The sequence below is a fragment of the Eublepharis macularius genome, chromosome 16 (genome assembly GCF_028583425.1).
Source record: "Eublepharis macularius isolate TG4126 chromosome 16, MPM_Emac_v1.0, whole genome shotgun sequence".
In the NCBI taxonomy this organism is placed as follows: Eukaryota; Metazoa; Chordata; class Lepidosauria; order Squamata; family Eublepharidae; genus Eublepharis; species Eublepharis macularius.
The window spans coordinates 45654244-45681130 of NC_072805.1; the positions used below are offsets into that span (position 1 = coordinate 45654244).

General features: G+C 46.4%; 1 protein-coding gene across 1 annotated transcript in view; it reads right to left on the reverse strand.

Moving 5' to 3' along the window:
* GSE1 (Gse1 coiled-coil protein) overlaps nt 1-26887 on the reverse strand; it is a 350542-nt gene that overhangs the window by 30983 nt on the left and 292672 nt on the right. The window contains exons 3-4 of the mRNA XM_055000396.1: nt 19498-19716; nt 4585-4784 (exon numbers count right to left, since the gene is read on the reverse strand). Of these exons, the coding sequence (XP_054856371.1) occupies nt 4585-4784; nt 19498-19714 (417 nt within the window). The 5' untranslated portion in view covers nt 19715-19716. The remainder of the gene's footprint in view (nt 1-4584; nt 4785-19497; nt 19717-26887) is intronic.

Consider the following 26887-nt stretch of genomic DNA (forward strand, 5'->3'; position numbering starts at 1 on the left):
AAACCAGCTCTGTTTTGCATAGACTGTCCTTCCTAAGATGTGCCATCCATCATGGTGTCACCACGGAGTGACACCTTAAAAACACACACACAGCAAATAAGGATTAAAGAGCTTTGTGCCAGGTGCCACAGGGAGAACTGCCTCTATCAGTCAAGTATATTTACTAAATACGACCACAACAAACACTCAGCAAGCAGCTGAGGGCTCCTCAAGACTTTCATAATCTCTTCAGAAGATACATCGCCATAATTAATTCAAAGAGATGGGCCTGCTGATTGGAATTTTTAATGAGCAGGAACATCTGTTCGCTCTCAGAACACTGCACGCGCCCGGAGCATCTCGCATCCGGCCCTTTTCCACAGCTAGCAAGCGAGCCCTGACCTTCCCTGGATGCACAAAGGGGGAAAGAGAGGATGACAGAAGACAGCGACAATGAAACAAGAACAAAACCACTGAGCTCACAGAAAAAAGGGGACTGTACTGAATGGTCCCCCTTGACTTTTGCATCAAGGAAAAGAGGTCAGCAAAGGAGGCTTGCTGAAAGGCAGGCATGGTGTCTCCCCCTGCTTTGTAAAGGCTCGATTTGCATATGTACAAAGATCATCAAGATGGGTGGCAAGCATGCAGCGTGCGGTCCACTTACGCCAAGCCTGGCTGTAATGAGGAAGGAGAGCGGTGGAAGGGAAGGCAGGCCCATGTTTTCTCCTGCCTTTAGATTTACTGGCTGCTTTGTTTCCAGAGCCATTAATCATCCTGGGTGGATACAGATGCCTATGGAGCCTGAAAAAGCGCTGCAAATATAAATCCACTAGCCTTTTGATAGCAGCCATAAAATAAACAGGTTAGTCAAGCATTTCATTGGAGGCACACAGGAAACAGAACCAAACCCTTCACAGAAAGCAGCATCAGCAAACTGCAACGCTTTTAGGCATCAGACACAGGCCTTTGAAGAAAGAGGATATGGAATAATATTTCAGCATCTAACAACAAGGGGCATGAAAAATTGGGGACAGCAGGTCTATCCTCTCTGCTTTATTTATGATGGTGGTAGTGATGCGAAACAGCCGGTTTGTATGACCACATAGATGAGGCTGCAGCATTCTTCAATGAAAGCTTTCCCAGTTATATTTTAGCTTGTTTGGGTTCTAGTAGAGACTTCGCCTTAAGTCCCTGAAGTGCACCTGCCAGTGAAGATAAGCTGTACTAGACTGGCCCAAACTGGCATACAACTCTTTTTGTGTTCCCAGAACTGATTTGTGCAATGCCCAAAGGCACCTGCTCAGGAAAGGACAACAGCAGTTCTGGGTGGGCTGCAAAAGCCATGCTGGCAACATATTTGATTTCCAGCCGTGGCTTGAAGCATAGCTGCAATGAAGAAAAGGAGGGAGTGCTACGAGTTGGTGGGGGGGGGGAGAAGTGAGGGAAGGGAAAGATCAGTCATTCTCTGGTGATTAGTACGCAATCTCTGCCAGGGAGACCACGGGACATGCCCTATTAGCTTTAAAATAGACAATTCTTCATTCCACTTGGCCTTTCAAAAGACTCCATATTATCTTTGAAAAATGCTAACCTCTGATGGATTGGTGCCAGCAGCAAGCTGCCACTTTGATTTTAGCATTTCAGCGCTCCAAGCACCTCATTTCTTTTCTTCTCTGCGCCCCTATCTTATTTTACCAAGTTGCTGTGCTCTCTTCTCCCCATCCGCCAAGAAAGAATTAAAGCTTCAATCAAGGTTCTGTACTAGGATGGATAGGCCGTATCGTCTGTTGAGTCAGCCCCGGTTCTCGCTGCTCAGAGCGCTCCCTGGTGGAATTAGTGCTTCATTAGCAGTAAACGGTTGGAGCAGAAATATTACTGCCTATTCTCAGGGGTTGCAGAATATTCCAGAGGCAGCAGAGCGTTTTCTTCGAGTATGCTGGAGTTTGTCAGAGGTGGGCAAAACCAGATCCACCAAAAAACGTGAAAGCAGCTGTAGGCTGCAGAGAAGTCCACCTGGGTTCTGGAAAGGTTCGCCAAACTCACATTCAAAAGATAAATGGATATATGTTTCAAAATAGTAAAAAGTCCAGTAGCACCTTCAAGACTAACCAAATTTATTGTAGCATAAGCTTTCGAAAACCACAGCCCTCTTACTATCTTGCAACTGCAGACTAACACGGCTAACTCCTCTGGATCTATGGATATAAGTTTGTCATTGCTTCAGGAAAACAAATGCAGCAAACAGGAATCATCGGCAGGGAGATACAAAAAGGCCCTTTCTTGCAATCAAAGGAACAAAGTAAATCCCGAAGGGTGGAGAAGTGGGTTAGGTGAGCTTAGAAGCTTCTGGGCCTCCTTCACCTGTTCCGGTAACATGTGTGAAAGGCCTCAGAGCTTCCAAGTAAAAGGCCTCTTGTATTCTCCACTCCCAGTACTTTAAAGCCCATTGCACGCACAGGACATGGCCATAATTACAACTCTGTCTCTGTGAACTATGCAGAGATGCAGAGCAATAAACCACACTTGGTTAAGCTGTTTTTTTTCCCCAAAGGGTCATTTTTTAAAAAGGAGACCCCCACAACAGGCATGAATGTGGCTGACAGTATCACAGATGAGGCTGGAAATATCAGCCTTTTCTTTCCAGCAGTAGCAGAGCTAGGGATGTGTTGATGTGTGTGTGTTTCTCTCCGCTGGGGCATCAGCTGCACTTCTTCCAAGCGTCAGGGGTCCTGCTTTCCCTCCCCCCTCCCTCTTTTCTCTTTGTGGTTTAATTAGTATTTCCAAGAGCCGAGATCCCGCTGGGAAGCCTGGGTAAAATACAAGGGGAGGATAACCACTAACAATGATTCTTAATTAGCAAATGCTTCCACTCCCTGCTTCCATCTGCATGTGAGTAAAGGGGGGGGGGTGCAGAAAGACATGCAGCAAATGCAGCCAGGCTGCTTGGGCAGCACCAGTAGAGAGCTAAAGAGCGTGGCCTGTGCACTAGGTGCAGGACTCCGTGCTGAGATTACAGGAGACATTTTCCCTCTCCTGACACCTCCGAATGTGTTAGGCCCTTGACTTATACGGATGTGCTATAGATACAGCATGATGCTTTGGACCCCTAGATGTTAAGATATGCAGCCCTCATCCTGTGCAATCAATAAGCTGTTCTGGCTTGAAAAGGAAACAGAAAAGGTTTTTGTGCTGTACTAAGGGAAATGCCCCAATTCATTTGGTCTGAGGTGCATTTTCATGATGGTTTTAGCAGCAGCATTGAATGCTGGGATACACGCAACAGGAACACCATGGAAGCTGCACTGTTGTGATTCTGCAGCATTGTACAGAATTCTCTTTGTGGTTTAATTAGTATTTCCAAGAGCTCAAGGGTCTCGACATCCATTCTGCTCTCAGTATCTATCCTGCTCTCCCAGTGTTCCAACCCTCTTCTAACATAATTAAGAAACTATTCTGATGAAGGGTGGAACTATGAAAACAGGTGCAGATTTGATTCTCAGGACTTGGATTCAACTGGATCAGGGGGCATGCTTAGCACGACCCTCACCCATCTCCCCAAGTGCTCTTCCTTACTTTCTCCCAAACAAGTGATTTTCATCCATTCCTGTATGTACCGTCAAGTTGCAACTGACTTATGGCACCCCCAGCAAGTGGCTTTCAAGGCAAGTGAGAAGCAGAGGTGGTTTGTCATTTCCTTTCTCTGTGGAGTCTTCCTTGGTGGTTGCCCATCCAAGTACTGACCCTACTTAGTTTCTGAGATCTGACGATATCGGGCTATTAGTGTGCCACCTTCCCTCTCTGTCTATTCCTACAGAGGAAGAAAACTTCTGCTCTTGTGAATTCTGGAGTGAAACCTGAACTTGCCCTTCCTAACAGCAAGGGATCCCACACAGGCGACAGAGTGTCTTCTGCATGCAGAGATGCACTGAGTCCTCCAGGGGTCCTGGCAGTATTCCCTCCTCATATTTATCATAATGATAGTAATTCTGTTAACATACAAATGGCAATTTGGGAGCGTCAGCCACTTATGCATGCTGCTTTGTTGACCCCGCTAGCATTCATTGCACCGGATCCAACCAGCTTTTCCCACTGGCAATAAAGGAAAGAAGGGTTCCCTCTGACCGTGCCGAATTGCTCTGCTAGGAGAACTTGCACAAAAGCCATGTGGAACTGGTGACACTGAATGAAAAAGCTGAATCTGTGGAGACACCATGCAGGCAGACGTATCCTTTAGGATCCCTGGCAACTGTGGCACAGCTGTTGCAACCCCGGCAAGGGACAAGGCTAGCCATGCCTTCCATGTGGTGCTTTAACTTGGCAAAGGCCTTCCCCCCTATGTGGGGCATCAGAAGGCAACAGGCCCTTTCCTATTTTGAAATAGCAGGCAGAGTCGGAGAGAAAAGATGCTTTCAATTAATAGTTTAAAAGTTGGAGGAGAGTGTCTTATTTAGTCAGGGCAGTGGATCTTTCCTCAGGACAACTCCCAGTATCTGCCTATGGCAGCTTAGTCTCATACTTTGTTTTGCTTTTCTCTTCTCCACATCTTGCTCAAGCCCATGAAAAGGCACTCATCCCAATGTGAAAAGTTGGGGTTTTGTACATTACCTGCCGTCCTTCACTTCTCCAGACGCCATTCACAGTTTTGGTGGGTGCGATGGTCACCACTGGAGGCGTGCTCGGCACATTGTGCCCTCCCGGTGGGACGATGAGAGGCCCCATTGGTCCTCGTTTGGGCGTGCTTGCAGGCGAGCTGTGGTTAGTGGCTGGCGAGGAGACTGGAGAAGACTCACTGCTTATTGAAGATCCTGGGGGGGGGAAAAGGAGATTGAGAGAAATTAGATGGGAAGTCTTTGTACAGCTTGAGATCAATGGCCTGATCCCCCAATGTGAAAGCAGGTTCTGCGGTGACAAGTTCTCACTGCAGTTCACCTTGCCAAGCTTCTGACTCTTTCCCAAACATTGTTTACAGGCACCAAAAGCTAATAATGGTTTAGGCAAATATTTACAATCCCCAACCCAGTGGAGGTGGAAAGTGTTTCACATGTACACTCCTGGTGGGTTGTGTCTATTTCATAAAAAGGACAATAAGCAAACAGGCACCTCTCTGTTGTGCTTGAGTCAAGGCTCTGCTGGGAATTCCCTTCCCAAGGAACATTTTGTAATGAACTTCAGCTGGCACTTGTCTTAGGTATGATGCGGAACAAAAAAATATAATAAGTTTCCATAGTTCGTATTTGCTAGATCAGCAATAGCTTAATGTAATTTTGGGGACTAGGGGCAATCTAGGAGTTAAAAATTTTTTTTTTTCAGGTGGTCAAGCTCTAGAATAGCAGTAACAGCAATTTCAAAGTGTACGTGCTTAGGTGTGCTGCTGCTAAACATACAAACTCAAAACTTTGGCTGAATCCACACTTACCGGCACAGCGCTAAGCAGGCGGAGTGAGAGCGTCTTTCTGGCGCGATTTATGACGTCATCGCACCATGATGCCGCTCTCGTGACGCGATGATGTCATAAAACGCGCCAGAAAGACGCTCTCACTCTGCCTGCTTAGCGCTGTGCCGGGTAAGTGTGGATTCGGCCATTAACAGAAAAGTGGGGAATGTATTGTCGAAGGCTTTCACGGCCGGAGAACGATGGTTGTTGGGGGTTTTCCGGGCTGTATTGCCGTGGTCTTGGCATTGTAGTTCCTGACGTTTCGCCAGCAGCTGTGGCTGGCATCTTCAAAGGTGTAGCACCAAAAGACAGAGATCTCTCAGTGTCACAGTGTGGAAAAGATGTAGGTCATTTGTATCTACTCAGGAGGGTACCCCACCCCTCCTGAGTAGATACAAATGACCTACATCTTTTCCACACTGTGACACTGAGAGATCTCTGTCTTTTGGTGCTACACCTCTGAAGATGCCAGCCACAGCTGCTGGCGAAACGTCAGGAACTACAATGCCAAGACCACGGCAATACAGCCCGGAAAACCCCCAACAACCAAAGTGGGGAATGTTTCCACACTTGAGAAACATTTTCCAAGCGGGAAAAATCTTGCTTCACCTGGTTCAAAACAGTGGCAGAGCTGCTGGAGGCCAGTCACAGCTGCCGGACTGGCTCAGTAGTCATTGCTAAGATCCTACCATTTTCAAATTATAAAGAAATTTCTCCCCTTCTATTTTGTGATCAGACATAAGGATACAACCTATTACTACACACTGCTTCCATGTTTAGCTTGCATTAAGTGTGCTAGATTCCTACCCAGAAATTTTTTAAACCTTCACATGTCAGCATTTGAGAAAGCAGAATGGCCACGGAAGTGGCCTTGTAACGTATAAAATGGTCCAAACTCCCCTTCAGGATGCAAGAGAAGATGTCAAGACAGGAAGTTAGCCAAGGAGAAAGGAAAAAACCGCAAGGCAATTACTTTGCTAACAGGCTGGTGGTGTGGAGATGCCCCTATAATGCTACGATATTGAAACAGGCAAGCCTGGATTGCCACCCAACATAGACGTATCTCTCTCCACACACAACCTGGGGCATGATGATTAGAGGTAGATGACAAGGTAAAGGTCCCCTGTGCGAGCACCTATCCATGGGGGGACGTCGCATCATGACGTTTTCTTGGCAGACTTTTTACGGGGTGGTTTGCCGTTGCCTTCCCCAGTCATCTACACTTTACCCCCAGGAAACTGGGTACTCATTTTACTGACCTTGGAAGGATGGAAGGCTGAGCCGGTTACCTGAACACAACTTCCGCCAGGATCAAACTCAGTTCACGAGCAGAGCTTGGGCTGCAGTACTGCAACTTACCACTCTGCGCCACGGGGCTTCTTAAAAATAGCTGTTTTAATTGCTGATTTTGTGTGGAAGTTGCCTTGGAAAATTTTGGTTGAAAGGGCAGCAGTATGAGTTTTTTAAAAATAATAAATTAACTTTATTCAGTCATATGCATGGTGGGCAAATATGCACACGAGATTTACTTTTCTGATCAACATTGGAACTTGATACCAAACATGCACTTACTGTATAGAGTGCCTAGCAGCCAGAGAGGGACAGAATATGGGCTGGAGAGATTTTATTTTATTTGTTTTTATTTATATCATTTAGGTAAAAGTAAAGGTAGTCCCCTGTGCAAGCACCGAGTCATTACTGACCCATGGGGTCAGTATCACGACGTTTTCTTGGCAGACTTTTTACGGGGTGGTTTGCCGTTGCCTTCCCCAGTCATCTACACTTTACCCCCAGGAAACTGGGTACTCGTTTTACCGACCTCGGAAGGATGGGAGGCTGAGTCAACCTCGAGCCGGCTACCTGAACCCGGCTACCTCCAGGATCGCACTCAGGTCGTCGTGAGCAGAGCTTGGGCTGCAGCAACTGCGTTTTTTCAAGAAAATTTAGTAAAAAATATCCCAAGCTGAGCCTGCAAAATCTGCTGTGACTGAAGAACCACACTCTAAGATGGACATTTGGGTAAACAGGAAAACTCTTCCTTAACCCTTGGGCCAAGTCTTTTCTGCAATTTGCATAATGCATCCCTGTATTTTGAATTACACCCTCCCTGGGGATGCTGCTGATATTTGCAAGGGAAAAACAGAGCCACAGGAAAGGAACTGAGAGCACCATGATTATACAAAAGAGCGGCCGGAACAGAAATACAAACAGGATGCTAACTAGGGTGTCCTTATGACACTTTCCTTGTGTTCCTCAATGCAAACACTTACCATGAAAAACCATCAAGAGAAGGACACGTTTGTGTCTGCACAAGCCCTGGGCATTCAAATCAGGTGACAGCCGGAGTATTTTTTAAAAAGCAGTTTCCTGATGGAGAGAGAAGGGCTACAAACTGACTGTCTGACTTATTTTGTCATGTTTTTGATCATGACCCTCCGCACAAAACTTCATCGTCAAACTTTCTGGGACATACCAAGTGGCAGCCTCTGAAGTGCTGAATCAACTGAGGGGGAATACTGTCCTATGTGATGAAGCCAAAAGCAAGTTGAATTTACTGCGTTAGGGGCAAGAGAATAACCATTAACTTGGGTTGGGCTCAACTAGCCGTTTAAAGCTGCTGCTATTTTTCAAGTTCCACAGAACTCTGCAACAGTTCAAAGGACCATTTAGAACACAAAAAGTGTGGCAAGCACTGAAACGTCTTTTTAAGAATTCGGCTTGGGTCAAATTCATCAGCAGGAACCACTCTTAACAAATAACAATACTACAGCACCTCACTGGTGTCCATAGCATTAAGAGAAAAAGCAAGGTCCCTTCCTCCAAGGAACTTACAATGCACAACTTGTTCGCCTTTTGCCCACAGCAATAAGAAACATAAAAATGGACGTGCAAGTGCACGTCTCACCTTTTTGTGCTCTGAATATTTATTTCCCTTGATGTAATGCTTCTGTGAAACTCAAAACACTGGCAATGTCTTTAGACTATGACCGGGTTGATGAAATATGGCCTCACCATCTCCATCTGGGTGGGTGGGTGGGGGGCAATGACAAATACCCTGGGCAAAAGCAAAAAGGAGGAAATCGGGGACCACATGGAAACCACGACAAAGGAGGGCAGGACAGAACGCTGCTAGCTACAATACCTTATTAATTATTCCTAGGTTATTGCGCACTACTTTCATTCTCAAGAGCAGCAGCATGGATGCTGCTTGTGACAAAGGAAGCCGCCGATATGGATTTGACACCCACTGAAGTCTATCTTGTCAGCGCGAGGCCGACAACAATTAGCAGACTTAATCCCCTCTGAGCTGGGAAGCCATTACTCACCACGCGAGAGCCTTATCAATCAATACCATCACAAAGAGCTGGGCAATTAATGAAGCTAAAGTCTTACTTCAGAACCCTTAATTCTCGCTGTGTGGCTTTAAAATGGGAGGGTTTGTGATCGTTATAATTAACTGGCGGTATTCAGCCAGGAGTTAGTCAATGAAACTAATCTGGCTTGGAGATGACAAGAGGCACAGTGTGACAGTGTCACCTTTGTTGTCTGACCTCCTGCTTCCCACTCAGTGATAGCAGATTAGCAGGCAAGGCTGACAGGCAAAGGTAATTAACAGCTGAGACCCTGACAAACTATGGTGGGGTGGGCAGGGAGGAAAGGGCTCAGCTAGGATCGGAACCCACTGAAGCTGACAAATCAGCAGTGGGGGCTTCCAGGATTTGCTTTGTGACTTCTTCAGGTTTTTCCTGTTGGAGAGGAACCCATTCCTAGATCAAAAAGGAAGGGGGCAGTTCCAAGTTGACAGCTGAGAATGGGCTCAGGGACTGGTGTGTGTGCCTGACAGCCTGGATCCTGTGAACCGCTCTAGTTTACCAAAAGGATTCATTTATTGGATTGTTACTAATGCTATGTCTTTGTAAACTTGTGCTTATTTACCCTATGGCCTTGTTTATGGAAATGTCCTTGAAATTGACTATACTAATCTCACACTGTGTAATCAACCTTGAGTCTCAGTGAGAAAGGCTTGGTTGTGCAAGATAGAGCCAAACACCATCCGCATATTCATAGGAACTCAGTCCGAATCTCTGGATGATGTTGGAAAACATGGGGGACAAGATGGAACCTTGGGGCACCCCATAGGCCAGAGGCCAAGTGGCAGAGCAGCAGTCCCCCAGAACCATGCCTCCCATTCCAAGCCCAAAAGAAGGTCCTGAAGGACACCTTGACCAGTGGTATCGAAAACCACCAAGAGATCCAGGAGACTTCACAGGTTTGCACTCCTGGTGCACGTCATTCACCAGGGCAACCAAGGCGGTTTCAGTCCCATAACCAGGGCTGAAACCAAACTGGGATGGATCCAAACAATCTACTTCATTTCAGAATCCCTGAAGCTGGCCAGCCGCCACTTTTTCAATCACCTTGCTCAAGTGTATTCAATTCTCTTCAGTCCAGAGCCGCTTTCTTTAGGAGTGGATTCAGTTCCGCCCACTTCAAGCAGGAGTGCCCACCCCTACTCTCAGGGAGGCCTTCACTGTCTCCCGGATCCAGTCTGCCGGCACTCCTCCAGCGTGTTTAAGCAGGCAAGAGGGGCAAGGATCATGAAAGCAGGTGGCAGGTCTCAAACATCCAAGAATCCTGTCCACATCTTCACACTGTACAACCTGAAAGATATCCCGCACAACTAGACAAATCGGCACCCTGGGACCATCCAATCTTGTCAGTGCTAATGTAGAGTCCAAGCTGGAATGGATGCGAGAGATTTTATCTGAAAAGCGCTTAGCAAAATGATTGCAGTGGGCTACAAAGCAGTCCACCCGTAGGACAGAACTCAGTAGGCTTCTGACCACCCAGAAGAGTCCCACAGGTCTATATTGTGCAGATGCAATAGTGGTGGAGGAATACTGTTTCTCTGCCACCTACACCACCACAGAGTAACCTTTCCAATGACCTCTAGCCTGTGCCTTGTTGGATTCATCTCAAGCCTTTTTCCACTACAGCTCTAGCCACTTGTTTTGTCTTTTCATTGGCTGCAGCCCCTTGGTAAACGAAGGAGCTTGTCGGGCTCTTGGACTCGAGAGAGTACTAACATACTAATTCAACACCTCTGAGACTTGCCAGCCTCACATCACATACAGCCACTCTGCTTGTCCACACAGCAGATGTCCGGCATCCCAGACGATGAACTCCACACACCGAAGAAAGCACTGAGTCGCATCTGCCAATGCCATTCTCTCCAGTGTTCTCTTTTTAGCTGAGTAAGAAACCCTTCAGCAACACCTACTTTCACGAACCCCTTCCTTTGAGCAAAGAGCAGTCAAGACCAAAACTCAGGAGGCCAAAGCAGTTCTGCATTGAGCCAGTTCAATGCTGGCAAACCAGAACTATTAGCCTCTGCAAATTCTGAACCTCATCACAAGCAAGAATAATGTACACTTCATAGTGAGGCTGAAAAGGAGATGCATTCTGATACTGAACAGTAGGATTAAAAGTGTAATACGGTATTTGTGCATTAACTGTGGTCATTACACTTTGTTTCTGAACCAGGTCTTTACAGTCCCATTTTACAGAAAGTAACGGAGGCCAAAAGACCTTCCTTGAGACCACTGTATTATTTCACAGCCTTAGACATGGTCAGGATATAAAAATACAGCCCTAGAATTTTTTGCCAAAGTTTTTCTCTTTAACAAAAGGCACAAAACCGTGACATTTATCCTTCCTCCCTTCCCCAGCTATCTAATGCTGCTTTCACTACTGAATACTATGGAGTCTCAAGTCAAAATTATATTTAGTTTAAAACATGAGTACATGCATACTTCTATCTTGTTCTCAAATTAGCATACAATTTCTAAAAGCAGCATTTAGGGATTTCTGTTTTTACTCAAACAAAACTACTCTTCCAGTTTACACAGCCAGCGCCCAGGACTGAAATCCAGACACACACCCCCCACCGGCCCCCACCCATAATCTCATTCTTCCTGGAGGCCAGTATTTTTTTTTTTGTACATTCCCTCCAACACCAACACCACCTCTACCCACACAGACACACAAAAATCACTTTGAACCCTACATCAAATCTGAGAGTTCTCAGAACTCAATTAACATCCATTTGATATCAATAAATATGTTAAGCAGCTTTCTGTATCTGGAAGGTCCTGGCTCTCGGCTGGTGTGTGCGTGCATACACACACTTCTCCTGCCGCTTGGGCTGTGTGGTTTTCTTTCTTTTGAGATGAAAGAGAATGAAACTGCAAGAGAAAGCCATTGCCACTCTAATTCCTGCTGGGCATGGCACCCCTGGTTAGTTCTTGTTTTCTTCCCACTCAAAGTCGTATTTCCTATTGAGTAACACCATTTGACTAGGAAAGGCAAAATCTACCTCAAAAGGCTCAGGCAATCCTGCCTGCTCATCTTGGATCAGAACTGAAGGCTTTTTAGTTTCTTTATCAAATCTGCGAGTGAAATCTGGCACTTGTGAGCATAAAGAATTAGCTGTGCAGATAAAAGCAAGCAGAAGTAGTGCATACCATAATACCCTTTTCCTCTGCTTGCATATGTAATTGTGGCCTGGACTATTCTCTCTCTGGAGACCATCCATCTCCTCTGTTCTCCCCCACCCCACCAACTGTAAAAAATAAATTCCTGAGTCTATGAATGTGTGATGTTGTCTTATTGCTGAGACATCCTGCAGGTCTATCTGGGCCTGGACTGAACCTGAGATCCTTTGCGTATAAAGAACATGTCCTGCCACTGAGTTAAGATCCCTTTCTACTTCTCAAGTGTCCCTCACTCAGGGTGGATTTCAATATTGCAGCTACCCCTTACCATATTCAAGGAGAAAATCAAAGGTCAAAATGTGTTAACAGTCCCTGATAAGATTTGGGCTACTGGATCATATCTTTTAAGCTGCGACAGGTAGTCTGGAAACAGCTGCAGCGGACTTGGGAGGGGCTGTTTCATGCTTCCACAGAAATCTTAGTAAGCAAAGGAGTGCGGCTGACACATTCAGATCATATTACCTCTGTATAAAACCCTCAGGAAACCACCTCTGGATCTTTAATATGTCAGCAAGTCACAAACTACTTAATTTCACCTACAACTTCACCACAGCTGGGCATGCAAATCAATTTCACATAATAACAAACCTCTCCCTTGGCTATGAAGAGCTCCACATTCCATTTCTACTGGCTTATCTGACACTCCATTCTTGCCCCCCTCCCCTGAGAGCTTCCCAATATTCATAATCTCGTATTAAGCATCTCCAAGATGATCCATCTTCTAGAGATGGCTTCTCTAGCCATCTTCTAGAGCCAGGCAGGCAGAGAACCCTGAAGATAGAAAAGGGATTTTTTGACAATCAAATTATACAGCAGTTAAAGCTGAATCAACGGAGAAGAAAAACCCACCACAGCTTTTCATTATCAACCAAATTTTGCTGGGGCAGATATTTGTATATAGCTTGCAAAGTGAAATTACTGCGTCTGTGAGAAGGAACCAGAGCTGGAGAGAAGATTCAAGCATCAAGAAATCAATGTCAAAATACACTAATGTCGCTTTTGATGGGCTAAGCAGCAATCCGCAGGAGAGAAGAATGAAAAAGAAAAAACTCACAGTGGAGAAAATTGGGGGGAGGGAGGGTAGATGGAAGGGTGAGGTATCTTCTAATCTATAGCATTTCCCAAATTGATTTTCCCTTCACATGGAGGGGAAGGGGAGGCTGTGCCCATTATCCAGATTGGATGCTTCGGTGATTAACACCCTCTGCAGAAAGGACGGGCAATTTCCACCACAATAATACATTCTCTGCCTCTGTTCCTTCTTCCTTTCCTTTCTGCTCGGAACATTTTAGTGCCTTATTAGACTGGCCTGTTTTACACTTAATTTATCTGAGCTCCTCAAAATGCTCCACGTTTTTTCTCTGCAATCCTGGATATCTGAGGCATCAATAAAAGAGTGCATTTCCTTTACCGTGGAGTAAACCCACAGCTGGGGTTCAATTCAGGCTGAGATTCAAACAGCGTTCTCTCATGTGGGGGCTGCGTCTTTACCACCTTCCAAATCAGAGGGGTGCAGTTTCCAAGCAGGCCCTGATATTGTTCATGTGAGAAACTTACTCAAAGCTTTGGACTATTTTGCCCCTCTTTCCCCATCATGACTGGCAGCAGCGACCCACCCAGTCACAAATTGCTTTGTTTCTGGAAGCTTCTAAATTGTTCTGTGGACTCTGAACACAGCTATTCGCCCACCTTGGAATACAAATTTGCTCACCTACCTGCAGGCATCAGCACTGACATGTAGTCGGTCTTAACTGACTCGCTCACCTCTGCTCCAGTTTAAAGAATTACCTTGTACTATGAAACTTCTGTTCCAAATAGAGCTTTCTGAAAGGAACAAACATGGCAGAGCAACAAAGCAGCTACCACGAGCCGCTCTGTTGGCAAAATGGTTTCCAGAATTCAGCACAGCAGACAGCCAAGCTTATGGTGGATCTGTGATGGGGTCTGGGAGCCATTTGCTTCCTGGTAGCCCTACTCCCACCAGCAGTAGTATCAAATGGGAATGCAAAGGCCTTTTATGCAGCTGATGGCATCACAGAAGCAAGCTACGGCCCCTAGGGAAATCAGTAAGAAACCACTGATTCCTTCCCTTCTGGTATAAGCCAACTGTCAGCTATTGGACCTTTTGGAGGGCAGTCTCAGAAGATCTAACAATCAAAACTTCTATCTGGCAACAGGGGCACGAGAACCAGGCCCTAGTGCTTCACTTAGAGAAGAGGCGGTCCCAACCACCTTGAAGAAGGCCGTTGTGAGAACTATTTTTAAGAAGCCCCGTGGCGCAGAGTGGTAAGTTGCAGTACTGCAGCCCAAGCTCTGCTCACGACCTGAGTTCGATCCTGGCGGAAGCCAGGTTTAAGTAGCCGGCTCAAGGTTGACTCAGCCTTCCATCCTTCCGAGGTCGGTAAAATGAGTACCCAGTTTCCTGGGGGGTAAAGTGTAGATGACTGGGGAAGGCAATGGCAAAACCATCCGGCAAAATGTCTGCCAAGAAAATGTCGTGATGTGACGCCCCCCACCCCCCATGGGTCAGTAACGACTCGGTGCTTGCACAGGGGACTATCTTTACCTTTACCACCTTGGATCCTCAACTCTGAAACAATTATAGTTCCAGTTCCAAACAGCCCTTTCTTGAGCAAAGTGCAGCTCCGGGCTTTGGCATGGAATGGACCCTTTCCAGTCTGGCAGCTGACCCAGTTTCGGGGCTGAGACGGAGTTTGTGCTAGCCATCCAGACTGGTTGTTTTTGTCAGGAAAGAGAGAGGGGGAGTGAGACCCTGTTGATTCTTCTGGACTCCCTGAACTATTCTGTTGCTCAGCTCATCCAGTCCTCTGAAAGGACACCACGCACAGGTGGTTTTGTCTCATCTTGATGGCTTGTTTCAGAAAGTGGGGCATTTGAAGAACTGGGTCCCACCAAGATTTTTTTCTGCCCCTGATGTTCTTTAATGCCTACATTCAAGCACTAGAAGACTTGTCATCAACATGGAGATAAGAAAAATCCAACTCTACGCCTCCCTTCCACCAGCATCAGGAAGATCCGTGGGTGCCCTGACCTATTGACTAGAACCAGAAATGGTCTGGATGAGGGCCAATAAAGTGAAACTCAATCCAGATAAGAATGGGGTGTTGAATGATAACAAGGCCAGTTGGGGTCTGCTTGTTTTGTTTTGGGGTTGTACTCAACTGGGTGTGTGTGCTGACAGAAAAGCAGATCTCCTCTGTAGCACAATGCCTTTCACCAGCTTTGATCATGGTACATTGTGTGGTCCTTTGTTTAGAGATGTGCTTTGGCTACAGTGAGGCATGCACTGATTATACATCCAGGTTGGACATACATCCAGGTTGCCAGTTTTCTTCTGGGCACAATCCACATTAACGGTTACATTACAGACATTTCCCATGACCAAGGTACCAGAAGGCCATCTGCTCCCATACAAACTTGCCTGCCTTCTGCAATGATCATCAGAGGTCCTAGTTGAAGCAAGGTGGGGTGGCAGTGCGCCAGAGGAGGGGCCTTTGGTGTCATGGCACACGGGCTTGGCAGCAAATGGTGAGTCTTTCAGATGTCATATAGATCCAGAGGAGTTAGCCACGTTAGTTTGTAGTAGCAAAAATAGAAGAGAGTCCAGTAGGACCTTTAAGACTAACCAACTTTACAGTAGCATAAGCTTTCGAGAATCACAGCTCTCTTCTTCAGATGCATGTGAAGAAGAGAACTGTGATTCTCGAAAGCTTATGCTACAGTAAAGCTGGTTAGTCTTAAAGGTGCTACTGGACTCTTTTCTATTTCAGATGCCAGGTGAAGACAGTTTTATTATTAAGAGCCTTTGGCTAGCTACCACACCATAAGATTTTTATTAATCCCAATTTTTATATGAAATTCTCCATGTTTCTCCCCTTATTTTACTTTGCTTTTATCCCTTTGGTTATTGTTGGTTTTAAGCTACTATTATTGTCTATTTAAAAATATATGTTTGTTTAAGAATATATTATTGTTTCTTGGCCCTCACTTGTGGCTGCATTTTAGGTTGTGTTTTAATGCTACTTTAATAGATTCACTTCTGGCCATCAATTGAGGCTGCGTTTTCGGCTGTGTTTTAATGCTACTTTAATAGTTTTACTTTTGGCTGCCACCTGTGGCTGCATTTCAGTTTGTGTTTTAATGTTACTTATAATAGTTTTACTTTTGCTATTTACTTCTTTGTTGTTGTTGCTGTTTTACTGTTTCCATATTAAGCCTTTATTGTTACAGTTGTTTAATCAACTTGTAAGGCACATCAAATGCCAAGTTGTGGATGGTGTGGATTATAAATGTTATAGATATGTACTCTTGCTTTTCAAGGCAAGGCCACAGCAAGCAGGTGAACTTTCTGGTGCTTGAAGAGGCTCTCAAAATAAGAAAAAGACGGCAGCTCACCCTAAACATGGGACAAGAACGTGTAGCTATTCCTGATTAATTAGCATCGGGTTCAGGATATTTACGTAGATCTCTGCACCCAGTTTGCTCACCAGTGTGGAGCCACTCAAAGTTGCTTACAACATAATTCTCCCCTCCTCCACCTTATTCTCACAGCGACCACCCTCTGAGGTAGGTTGGGCTTAGAGAGGAAGACCTGCCCAACTCACCCAATGAGCCTTCATGGTGGATTAAAGTTTTGAACCTTCCTCTCCCAGATCCTAACCTGACACTCTGAACACTATACCACTCTATGAAGTTGTGCATACGTGTTATGTTCTTGTTTTGTGTGCTAGCTCACCTAGACACATGCACCAGAAGAGGTAACAACATTTCCTTTGTTATACCACTCTGAGAGCACAACAAGGTTGTTAATGAGAACAATAAACAGTAAGTAAACTGAGTTAAAATAGCGAAGAGTCTTTTGGCACCTTAAAGACTAATGGATTTATTTATTGTGGCAGAAAATTTCCTAAGGAAGAACACTTGTTCAAATGCTCTAAAATGATCTTAAATTTGCACCCCAGAAAACCAGGCTGAGATTCAAACAGTGTTCTCTCATGTGGGGGCTGCTTCTTTTTCACCTCTTCTGTGAGCAGTCGGACAGCCTTTGCTGTCAGGGCTTACAGATGCAAGGCAGGAAATGATTTCAGTGAAAAGGGAATAAAGCCTAGGGCTTGGTACGCCTTGCTGTTCCTGTCTGTGCTAGCAAAAGGCCTGCTTTCCCCTCCACCCCACCCTCCTCCTCTGCTACAACCAGGCCTCTCTCTGCTGCTCCACTAATTCCTACCTCCACCTCCTCCCGCTGGCTTCAAGGCGCCCGCCTTCAGCCGGGTTCCTGTTAAATAGCCCATTAAAGAGAAAAATATTCAGATGTGCATTTCACCATACTGGCACCCAGCGGCCGCTGACTTTGTTATTTAGCGGGGGAGCTTCGGATGGTGAAAGAACACATTTAGGAGCCTTAGGAAAAATAAAATTTCAATGAAGCATGGCAGCGGCGATGAGCCCTGTTTGCAGGAGAAAGGACGGATTCTTCCCTGCGCTCGCTCTCGCTCCAGACTTTCTCTCCGGGTACAACAAATGATATGGCATTTGGATTACTCTGTCTGAATTGAATTTTTAAACTGCCCCCTCGAGACACAATGCTGAGGAAAGACATTAGCCCGTCAAGCGGCAGGGGGAGAACAAAATCCGACAGCTAAAAATAAAACGAGTGCTTTAGCGGTAAGAAGAGGGAGGGCATCAGGGGCTGGCTGTGGACAGAAGCAGGCCCCCTCTCAGAAGCTACTGGGCCATTACACAGTAGGTTTGGTGTTTTGAGGAATGCCAAGCTCCAGGCCCGCTCTCCTCATCTTCCCCTCTTTCAAAAAACGGTGTCAGGCACTTCCTGGCACTTAACCAGAGACTGTGACCCTTAAACTTTTACCTTCCTCTCGCATCAAGATGCCGAAGGTTCTGCAGAAACTACACACAGCTCATAGATCCAGAGGAGTTAGCCGTGTTAGTCTGTAGTAGCAAAATCAAAAAGAGTCCAGTAGCACCTTTAAGACTTGTATCATGCATCTGACGAAGAGAACTTGATTCTCGAAAGCTTATGCTACAATAAAATTGGTTAGTCTTAAAGGTGCTACTGGACTCTTTTTGATTTTACACACAGCTCAGTCCTTCTCCCCATCAGATACAGAAGAGATAACAGGCTTTGGATAAGGTCCATGCCTGCAAGTCCCCCCAGCAGTTTTCCACTATGGGAAAATATTGGCACCATAAAGATAGAAGGAAAGCCTATTGTGCTTTATCTAACAAAGGACAAGCTTTTTTCTCGGGGCAGGGGGGAGTGAGGACGTGGAGGCAAAGAGCACCACCTCTTTGCCACTTTGATGCCACTTTGGGGAGAATGATTTTCTGCAAATGGTGATATGAAAAACTGCCAGTCTGGACCTGCCCGAAAATGAGGGACAGAGTCGACAGAACTTGGAAAGAAGCGGCCCCAAACCTCTGATAAAAGAATGGAGCCACAGTACTTGATATCTGGCCAGCCTCTCTCTCTCTCTCTCTCTCTCTCTCTCTCTCTCTCTCTCTCGGTCTCCATTTATCAAGCCACTGCACCTTCATCCTACGAATCCACCCTTAAGATCAACTTCTTGAACAATGCATTTCATTCTCCCAGCTCGATTTCAGTTCCTCACTTGACAATCTTTGACCCATTTTCTCGTGCCCACGTCTTGACCATTTCAAGTCTTGACTCTTCTCATCCTCTGAGCTAGGATTATGTCATTTCTACGTTTTGACAAACGCCTAACAAAGCCACAGGGCCTTTTGAAAGAGGAAGGGAATAAATCCATGAAAGGGCTTGGAATTTTGACCATTTGAGTGAGGAAATGCCTACTATAAAGCCGTCTTTGCTGTTACTTTAGCAGGAGCCACTTCAGCAGCGATCTAAAAGTTCCTGCTAAACAACAACTTGTGAGGTTAGTGTCATGAAAAATAGCAGCCATTAGCAGTTCAGGGAGCCAAAAGGATTTACACTATGAGTGTGGGAGTCTAGTAACACCCTGAGCATACTGACTGGTTCACGGAATTTACACACAATTTAACAGAAAATGGTATCCAACTGAAACGGCAAGTTAAGATGTGAGACAGTTTATACATGCATGTTCAAAATGCACCTGGCCTACATGCATGAACACAATTTTCCTTGATGCATGCATGAGTGTTTCTTTTCTGGTTCTGGACTCTTCTAATCAAGTATGGATGTTGCTCTCTTTTAATTTTCTCTCTCTTTGGACAGTTCTGAGTTTTTAGTATTTTAAGTGTGTTGCCTGTTTTGCTATTCATTTTTGCAGAATTAAGGCTTATGAGAGTCATAAAGGGCAGGAAACCATGCTTAAAACTGAGCTCACGCTGGGGACATTTCAGTAGTTTGAGTCAGATCTTCTAAGGCACTGAGAGATTGAACCAGGCCCCCTCCCTTTCACTACCAACAGCAAAAGGTGTCCCTCCTTAGTGCCTCCCTGCAGACTCCCCTCTGCTTCAGGGTCAAGGGGCCAGGCTCCCACCTCCTCCCTCTCTTACCTCTGGGTTCCTCAGCCTGTTTGGCAAGCTTGCGCAGGGCGGCAGCAAAGCTGGAAGAGGGCGCTGACGGGACTGACAAAGTGCTGTTGGCTGCTGGGCTGCCACTGGGCACAAGGGAGCCATTGAGAGGAGAAGGGGTCAAGGGGCTGACGGTGGCGGTGGTCCGGGTCGCTGTTGAAAGCATTCCTAGAGAAGGTGACTTTGGCTCATGGCTCATGCCTGAAACAATGAAAAGAAGAATCCACGTCACTGGGAGAGAAGGAGTCAGTCATGTCATCCCAGAGTCAAACTTGGCATTGAAGACACACGCAGGGTTTAATGGCTGAGGTGGGACCACGGCAGGAGGAGAGACAGCAATTTTTACTACCCAGACCCCCTTAAGCAACTACCTACCAGGGGCCTTTGCAAGGGCAGTGAGGAAAATGTGGCTAAAAAAGGAGAGATGAATAGTAATACTGTTGGGATGAGTTTAATTGAAGGCAGAGGGCAGCTGCCTATAGAAAAGAGGGGGGAAGCAGAACAGGAATGGCAAAGGATTATTCCTTCGTGGGGAGGGCGGGGTATAAATCAAATCAAATAAAAATAAAATAAACAATTCAATCTTCCCAGTCTCACCCATATGACATCTAGGGTACCATACAGTTTCTAGACCCTGCCAGGGCAAAAAAGTGCAAAATTCTCACTACGCTGCTGTAGCAGAAAACAGCAGACCTCTCCGATAAGCAAACCTCTTGCTACTTTCCGCATTCTGCCCTGTATAACTGAAGACAAAGGGCAAGCTTGAGATGATCAGAGCCACTTATCCCAAACCCTTCCTTCAGCTTCGATTCTTCTTTTTGCAGTACAAACACAGGACTGAGCATCACCTCCCCACACCTGCAAGGTTCTCCACCCCCTTGCCCCAGAAATGCAGCACAAGCAAATAAATTGCCTAGAAACAAGTTTCTCTCTAGGACAAGGTGGGGCAGAGCAAAATGAGGGCGGCAGGGAATGAAACAGAAATGGGATTGTTCTGTACTCAACAAGTCCTTGCGTACTCCTTGCCCCCAAGGATTCACTTGGTCAAATACAGCCACTCTCACAGGACCTCAGTTTGCATGGATTCAGGAAGCCCAGAGCAACAACCTGATCATATCAGGTGTCAGATTCTCCTGCCCCCTTGCTGGTTGCCTGATGACCTTTCAGGTCTTTTAGGTGAACTCTAAATGCCAGCGGGGAAAGCGTGTACCGGATATGGGCAGGAACTAGAAGCTATGAACCACTACGTTCCCAAACACTTTCAGCAAGATGGAATCTTGTAGTATCTCCATCGTCTAGCAGCCAGACACCCTCCTTGGTTTGTGAGCTTGGCTCAGACACAGGGAAAATGGACTCTCCCCTATCAGATAGCAAGGATCCCAAAAGAAAAAGCAGCCTTCGCAGAAGCCTAAAAGGGCAGTTTTCAGGATCTCAGCCTGAGGCAAGAGAGTCTTTTTGCCATCCAGTCAAGAGTAATCTTGCCAGCAACAATTGGCCTACGCGCAAAGCCCTAAACATTTTCAGAAAACACACCTCCAAAGAAACAAAATAACGATACATCAAACATCGCAGAAGCACAGGGGTCTATAGGAATCGGCCATCAAACATGTTAAGGAAATCAAAGTGCTGACAACCCAGGCCTAAGGGTGCCTCACAGCCTCTCCTTCTGTTTGGAGAGTGGAAGGAGAATTGAATAGCAGACGGCTGAGGATTTAATATTTCAGAGAGAACACCAGCCAGCTCAGGTAGCTTCATCTCAAGCAGTTGGACTGTATCTGAGAACATTATTTATTATTTAAAACATTTTTAATCCTCCCTTTTCTCCCAGTTAGGGCCCGCAAGATGGCAAACAGAGACATTAAAAATGAACTTGCTGCCCTGGAAGTGACGTATTCACGAACCAAACGAACTGGTTTGCGAATCGGGCAATTTCATGAAACACAACGAACCACGAACTGCAATGGGCCGCCATTTTCCTGGTTCGTGCCCATCTCTACTGCCCATGCAGTCCTCCCACCCACCCCATTCTGCAGTGCATCGTTTGGGTCAAGAGAGTCTTGAAGGAGGAGGTGGCACTTGCAGTAGCAAAAAAGAAGAGTGTGACAAATCCAACTTGGAGAGGATAAGAAAGAGCAATGACAAACCCTACTTGGATCAGAGAAAAGGTAGCACTTTACCCAGCGTGCTATGCATTCTTCACATCTATACTTGTACCACAGAAATGTGCATGACACTGAATCCAACATGTGGACAATCTCAGCATTCATATTTTAAAAAGCTTTTAGACCTTTTGATTGTAGTGAGATGTGTGAAGACCTGTGCAAAGTCGGGTTAAAAAAAATCACAGGATCAGGGCAGGGGGAGAGGAGCAGGCTTCTTCCTAGTTTGGTATCTTAACACAACAGAAAGAGCAAGAGTCTGAAGAAGTGAGCTGTGGCTCGTGAAAATTCATACCCTACCACAAATTTTGTTAGTCTTATAGGTGCTACGGGACTCTTGCTCTTTTCTGCTCTTTTCTACTGCTACGGACAGACTAACATGGCTACCCATTTTGATCTTAACACAACAAATTATACAGTATAAGCAAATATTGGAAAATTTACAGAGTTTGAGAAGAATTCAGGATTTTAAAAAAATGTGTACAGAACAGAGTCCTGGCTAAACCTCAGATGGTTCTCTGCCCTATAAAGATTTTACTACAGCGCTCTCCCCCACCCCTGAGAGAAAGCAACCCCATGGCCCAATGGAGCAGCAACTGCCCATAGCAAGAAAGCTGCCATTCAGGCCCACAGCAGCTGCTCTGAGGACAGGGCCCCAGCTCATCTGCAAAACCCATCACAAGCCCTCTGCTGAGCATGTCTGAGCTTGCATTGATCTGGGTGGTTGACCCTTCTATGGTCTCTACTCTGCCCGCAGAAGAAAAAGGATGCGCACAAACAGTGGATTATCGAATGGACATGTTTTTCTGCCAGCCAGCATGGAGTCAGCAAGAATTATCATCAGCTGCACGAAAGAATGCTCAGCTGGATGGAAAGGTTAAAAGGAAGCAACCTGGCTTCACCCACTGTTGACCTTGGCCTGGAACGAAGACCACCTTGCTTCAGACACACGTACTTGGGCAGAAGAAAAAAGAGAAAAAAGTCCATCCAGACAACAGATCTCTCCGAAGAGTGCAGGTTCCCTAAAACACACTCCTATAACTCATGACCTGAAATCCAACACCCCATCTTCACACAACTCCTCCAACTGTTACGGGAGAAGGGAAATCAATCTCTGGCAAGCATTCTGAGAATGAGCAGAAATGTTTTACCCTCTGAGAGACTGCTGCACTGACTGCTCAGGTCAAGTTGGCACATGACAACATACTCCTCCCCATGGCACCCTTCAGTCCACTTTAAAGTCAGCAGGAGGCAACCTTAGCACATAAGCCAGTGCTTATCTACCTGCCCTGACCCTGCATCTTACTAGAACGGACAGCTCTCTTTCACAGGAACTCTTCTCTCTGCTCAAGGTACCTCTGACAGTATAGGTCTTTCACTCCAACACATTTAGCAGCTCCTCTGATCCGTAAGTCCTTCCAAGCCCCTCACCTTCTATATCTCTAATGCAGCCCAAGATTGGAAGAATCCCTAGAGCTGGACTTACCAGGTCTGCGTGGAACCTCACCGTTCCAGATTGCCAGTGTCTTCTCCTTCCACCCCCCCCCAACAATGCCACAGGAAAACCACCCCTGTTGTGTGATCTCTTTCTGGACTCCCACTCCAACCGTCACAGCCACGGGCTCCTCTCTTTGAAAGTTGCCCTGCTGATGTCGGGTCACTTAAAATAGAATTTCAAATGAGCAGCTTCATTAGCACAGCTAAAATTAGAATCGCTCTTCAGTATGTGTTACAGGGTGAGTGACAGGAGGTGGCATGCAGGATCCCCCTGGTATGGGACTGCAGCGGAAGGGAGAGCATGACCAGAGGCCTGAGAAGTAAACTGAAGGGACTCGCATCAAACCCAAGACCTAAATGGACTCAGGCTACAGAACAGCAGTTACAGGGTGAGTTGGGTTCTCACAGCAGTTTGGAAACATGGCCAGTTCTCCACGTGGCTTCCCCCCCCCCCCCGTTTTTTTTGTAGGTAGAAGAGTTGCAAAAGGATGACTTCCCCTTTGATGTTCATGTAATAAAAGAGATCTTGTGAACGTTCCCTTCTCAGCAGCAAAACTGCAGGTGCTTCAGCGCCTTTTCAAAGAGGCTGCAATCTTACAGCATGGGAAGGCTGGCCTTGTCCTGTGATCCATACTTCTTGGGAACAGCCCTAAAAACAAATCTGCTGAAATGGGCAAATCATAATACATGGAACCTAGGGACACTGCACACTCCCACAGCCCCAGGGTGGATGGTGAGCATTTATCAACATTACATTTAATCACACTGAATGCTGCTGGACATGTTCCTCCATTCTGACTATTTTCAGGACCACAAGCCACACCCAGTTACCTTAAAAAGACCCTTCTTTCTGTGTTATGCTGCATGGAGAGAATACATACTGAAGGGGGCAGAGAGTCTGGATGCTCCTTCCCACTCTCCGATGCCCATTTGATTCATTAGTTATTTATTTATAACCCGCTTTTCCTCTTGGTGGAAGGCTCGTAAGCCCACCAAACACAAGGCAGCACATTCATCCAGACGGATAAAGCTTATCCGTCCTCTACCCCATCACCTGAAGTTCTCATAGCACAAATACAAATTCTAGGCACTAGGCACAGAATTCCTGAGAATTACGGCTTTAAAATGTAAACACAATTCGGTTTCTAGCCCCTAAGCCAGAAATAAAGTTTCTAACCCGATTTGTGACTATCAAGTTGGGACTCTGCCCAGGGGGCGGGGGGGGGGGGGTTGAACAGGGTTTCCTGTGTTTAGGGGGTGGGATTCTCGTCCCTAATCAGCTTTTCTCTCTTCTACACAGCTAGTAGCGATGGAATAAATTATGCAAAATAAGCAAATATCTGTAGAAGTGCTTAACTTGCATTAATGCAGATAGGTCACAGATCTCAGCTTTTTTTGGCACAAGGTTGGATTATCTTTGCCCACAATTTATTTTGAGTATGCACAGCATACACAAGTTCTGGCTTCTATCGCAAAAAGTATTCAGGTGTTTCCAGAGAGATGCTCTAGCAGCGCATGCATTCATGCCCCTCTCCCACATAAGACTTATGGGACTGGATGCTCTGAAAGGAGCAGTCTCTCACTTACAGCAGCCACATTTTCTGATCCAAAGGAGCTTAGGGATCGGGGTGAGAAGGGGGAGACAGAGGGGCATTTGAGGTGTTGCTGGAAAAGTTGGGAACTGCAGAGGGCTAGAGTTCACTTTGCAAGGACAGATGCTGTCTTTCTGGAAAGAGATGGCTGTCTAACTAGGCTAGTCAATGGGAATGGAAGGGCAGACACTGCAGCAGCATCTTTCAGCAGTCCCACCCCCACCTCCTCTGTGGCGATTTATCCCTGCCACTCCAATCATTTTCAGCTGCTGCGCTGGGCAGCACGGAAGGTGGGGTGTGGGGGGGGTCTCCTGGTGCAGTGGGAGACCCGGCCTCTCCACCTCTGCCCCGCAGCCTTGGGAGTCACTGAACTCTCAGTCCTGGGCCTTTCCTCCTGCTCTCATTATACCAGCACTTATTAAGTTGAGCTCTCACTCACTGACTGGGCCTCTTGTCTACATGACGAGCTCATGTAAATTCATTAGAGCAACAGCTGGGAATAAAAGCCGCAGATGCAGATCAGAGATGGATGGGGGAGGAGCCATACAAGAGTGCGTGAGGGTGTGCGCGTGTGCGCGAGAAAGAGCATTTTGCTGCCCAGGGACAGCAAGAAGATTCCTGTGAGACTGGCTAAGACAGCCCTTGAGCGCATGTCCTGCCAAGAAAGCCGAACTCTTGTGAAGTTTACAGACTGATCTCCCACCCCAAGCACCCACCTTAACCATTACTTGCAACAGGGCTGCAGCTGAAAACGTGACTTGATAATGGACTTTAAAACCACTTCTTGCCCCTCTCCCCCCATTCCAGCAAGTATCAAGAAGACCAAAGGTGTGAAGGTGTAACGCTTTTGCTCCATGTCTCCCCCTTTGCTTCGCTAGAGCTGATCCAGGACTACCCAGTCACAGAGAATCTTCGGTCAATTTGTCCTTCAACCAGGGCCTAGAAGAGTGATTTGACAATGCCACGCTTCTCTGCTGAAAATGCACATGAGAAGCAAGTTTCTTCTACACCATTAAATATGGTATCTGTGTCCCCTCCCCCTGCAGCCCCTCCCCAAATGCCCAATAAACGGCTCAAGAAGCATTACTTATCAGCGTTCTGCCTGCCTCCTGTGGATTCCGTAATTGCCACTGCTGCCTTTCATCTCCGGTTCTTCACAGACACCAGAGTCTGGGCCTGCTACTCTGGTGCTCTATAATTACCAGTTAATAGCTCTGGCGAATTTTCCGCTGGTCCTTGTTCAAGCGCCAAATCCACCCTCCTTTCCCCTTGACAGCCCCCCTTGGGATAATTACACCTTGGAAAGTCGTGCTCAGCAGGACCCCCCCAATTCAGCTGCAGGCCCGAATCCCCTAATCACCCCTTCTCAGTAATTTTTCATTACTGGAGAAAGAAATGTTTGTGAACAAATACAGGACGCCCCCCAAGCCTTGGGCACCCGGGGTCTCTTGTCCCCGCAAAGACGACATGCTTCCACTCTTCTTGGGAACACGCCTCCCCTGAGGGGACTCCGGGTGCTTTCCCAATCCCAATTCACATGCTCATGCGCACACAGAGGCACAAACACTCATGCAGGGTACGGCACATGACATTCAGCTGATCCTCCCAGCTCAAGACACTTCTTAATACTTTCATTCTCTCCGCTGCCGCCAGCATACTCGCCAGTCCGGATGCAACTGAGCCACAGCCCCAAAGTATTCTGCCGGAGGAGAAACAGACAGCAAAGCATCTCTTGCACCACCCCGTCAGAGGTTGAGCATATTGTGGGATTCTTCACAGCACTTTCCAGAGGATTCCCAGGTGCAAGACTCACAATAGGTATCTCATCATATAATGCTTATGCTATGTTTTCCAACTGAATCCATTTTCCCTTAAAGGGAAAGGTCCGTATTTGTTTTTTTGGTGTTTTCCCAGAATTCGACTTTGCTTTTTGGGGGGGGGGGGATCCTCAAACTTGGTGAGGAAGAATCGCTGTCCAAGTTTCATAATGTGGGAAGCCCTTCTTCAGGCAAGCACAAGCCTGTTTACCATCCCCTGCTCTATGCCACTGCAGCAGAATAAACCCACCCTTTAGTTCAAGCCATACAAGGCTTATGGCATAGCTCCCTTGCTGTTACAACACAG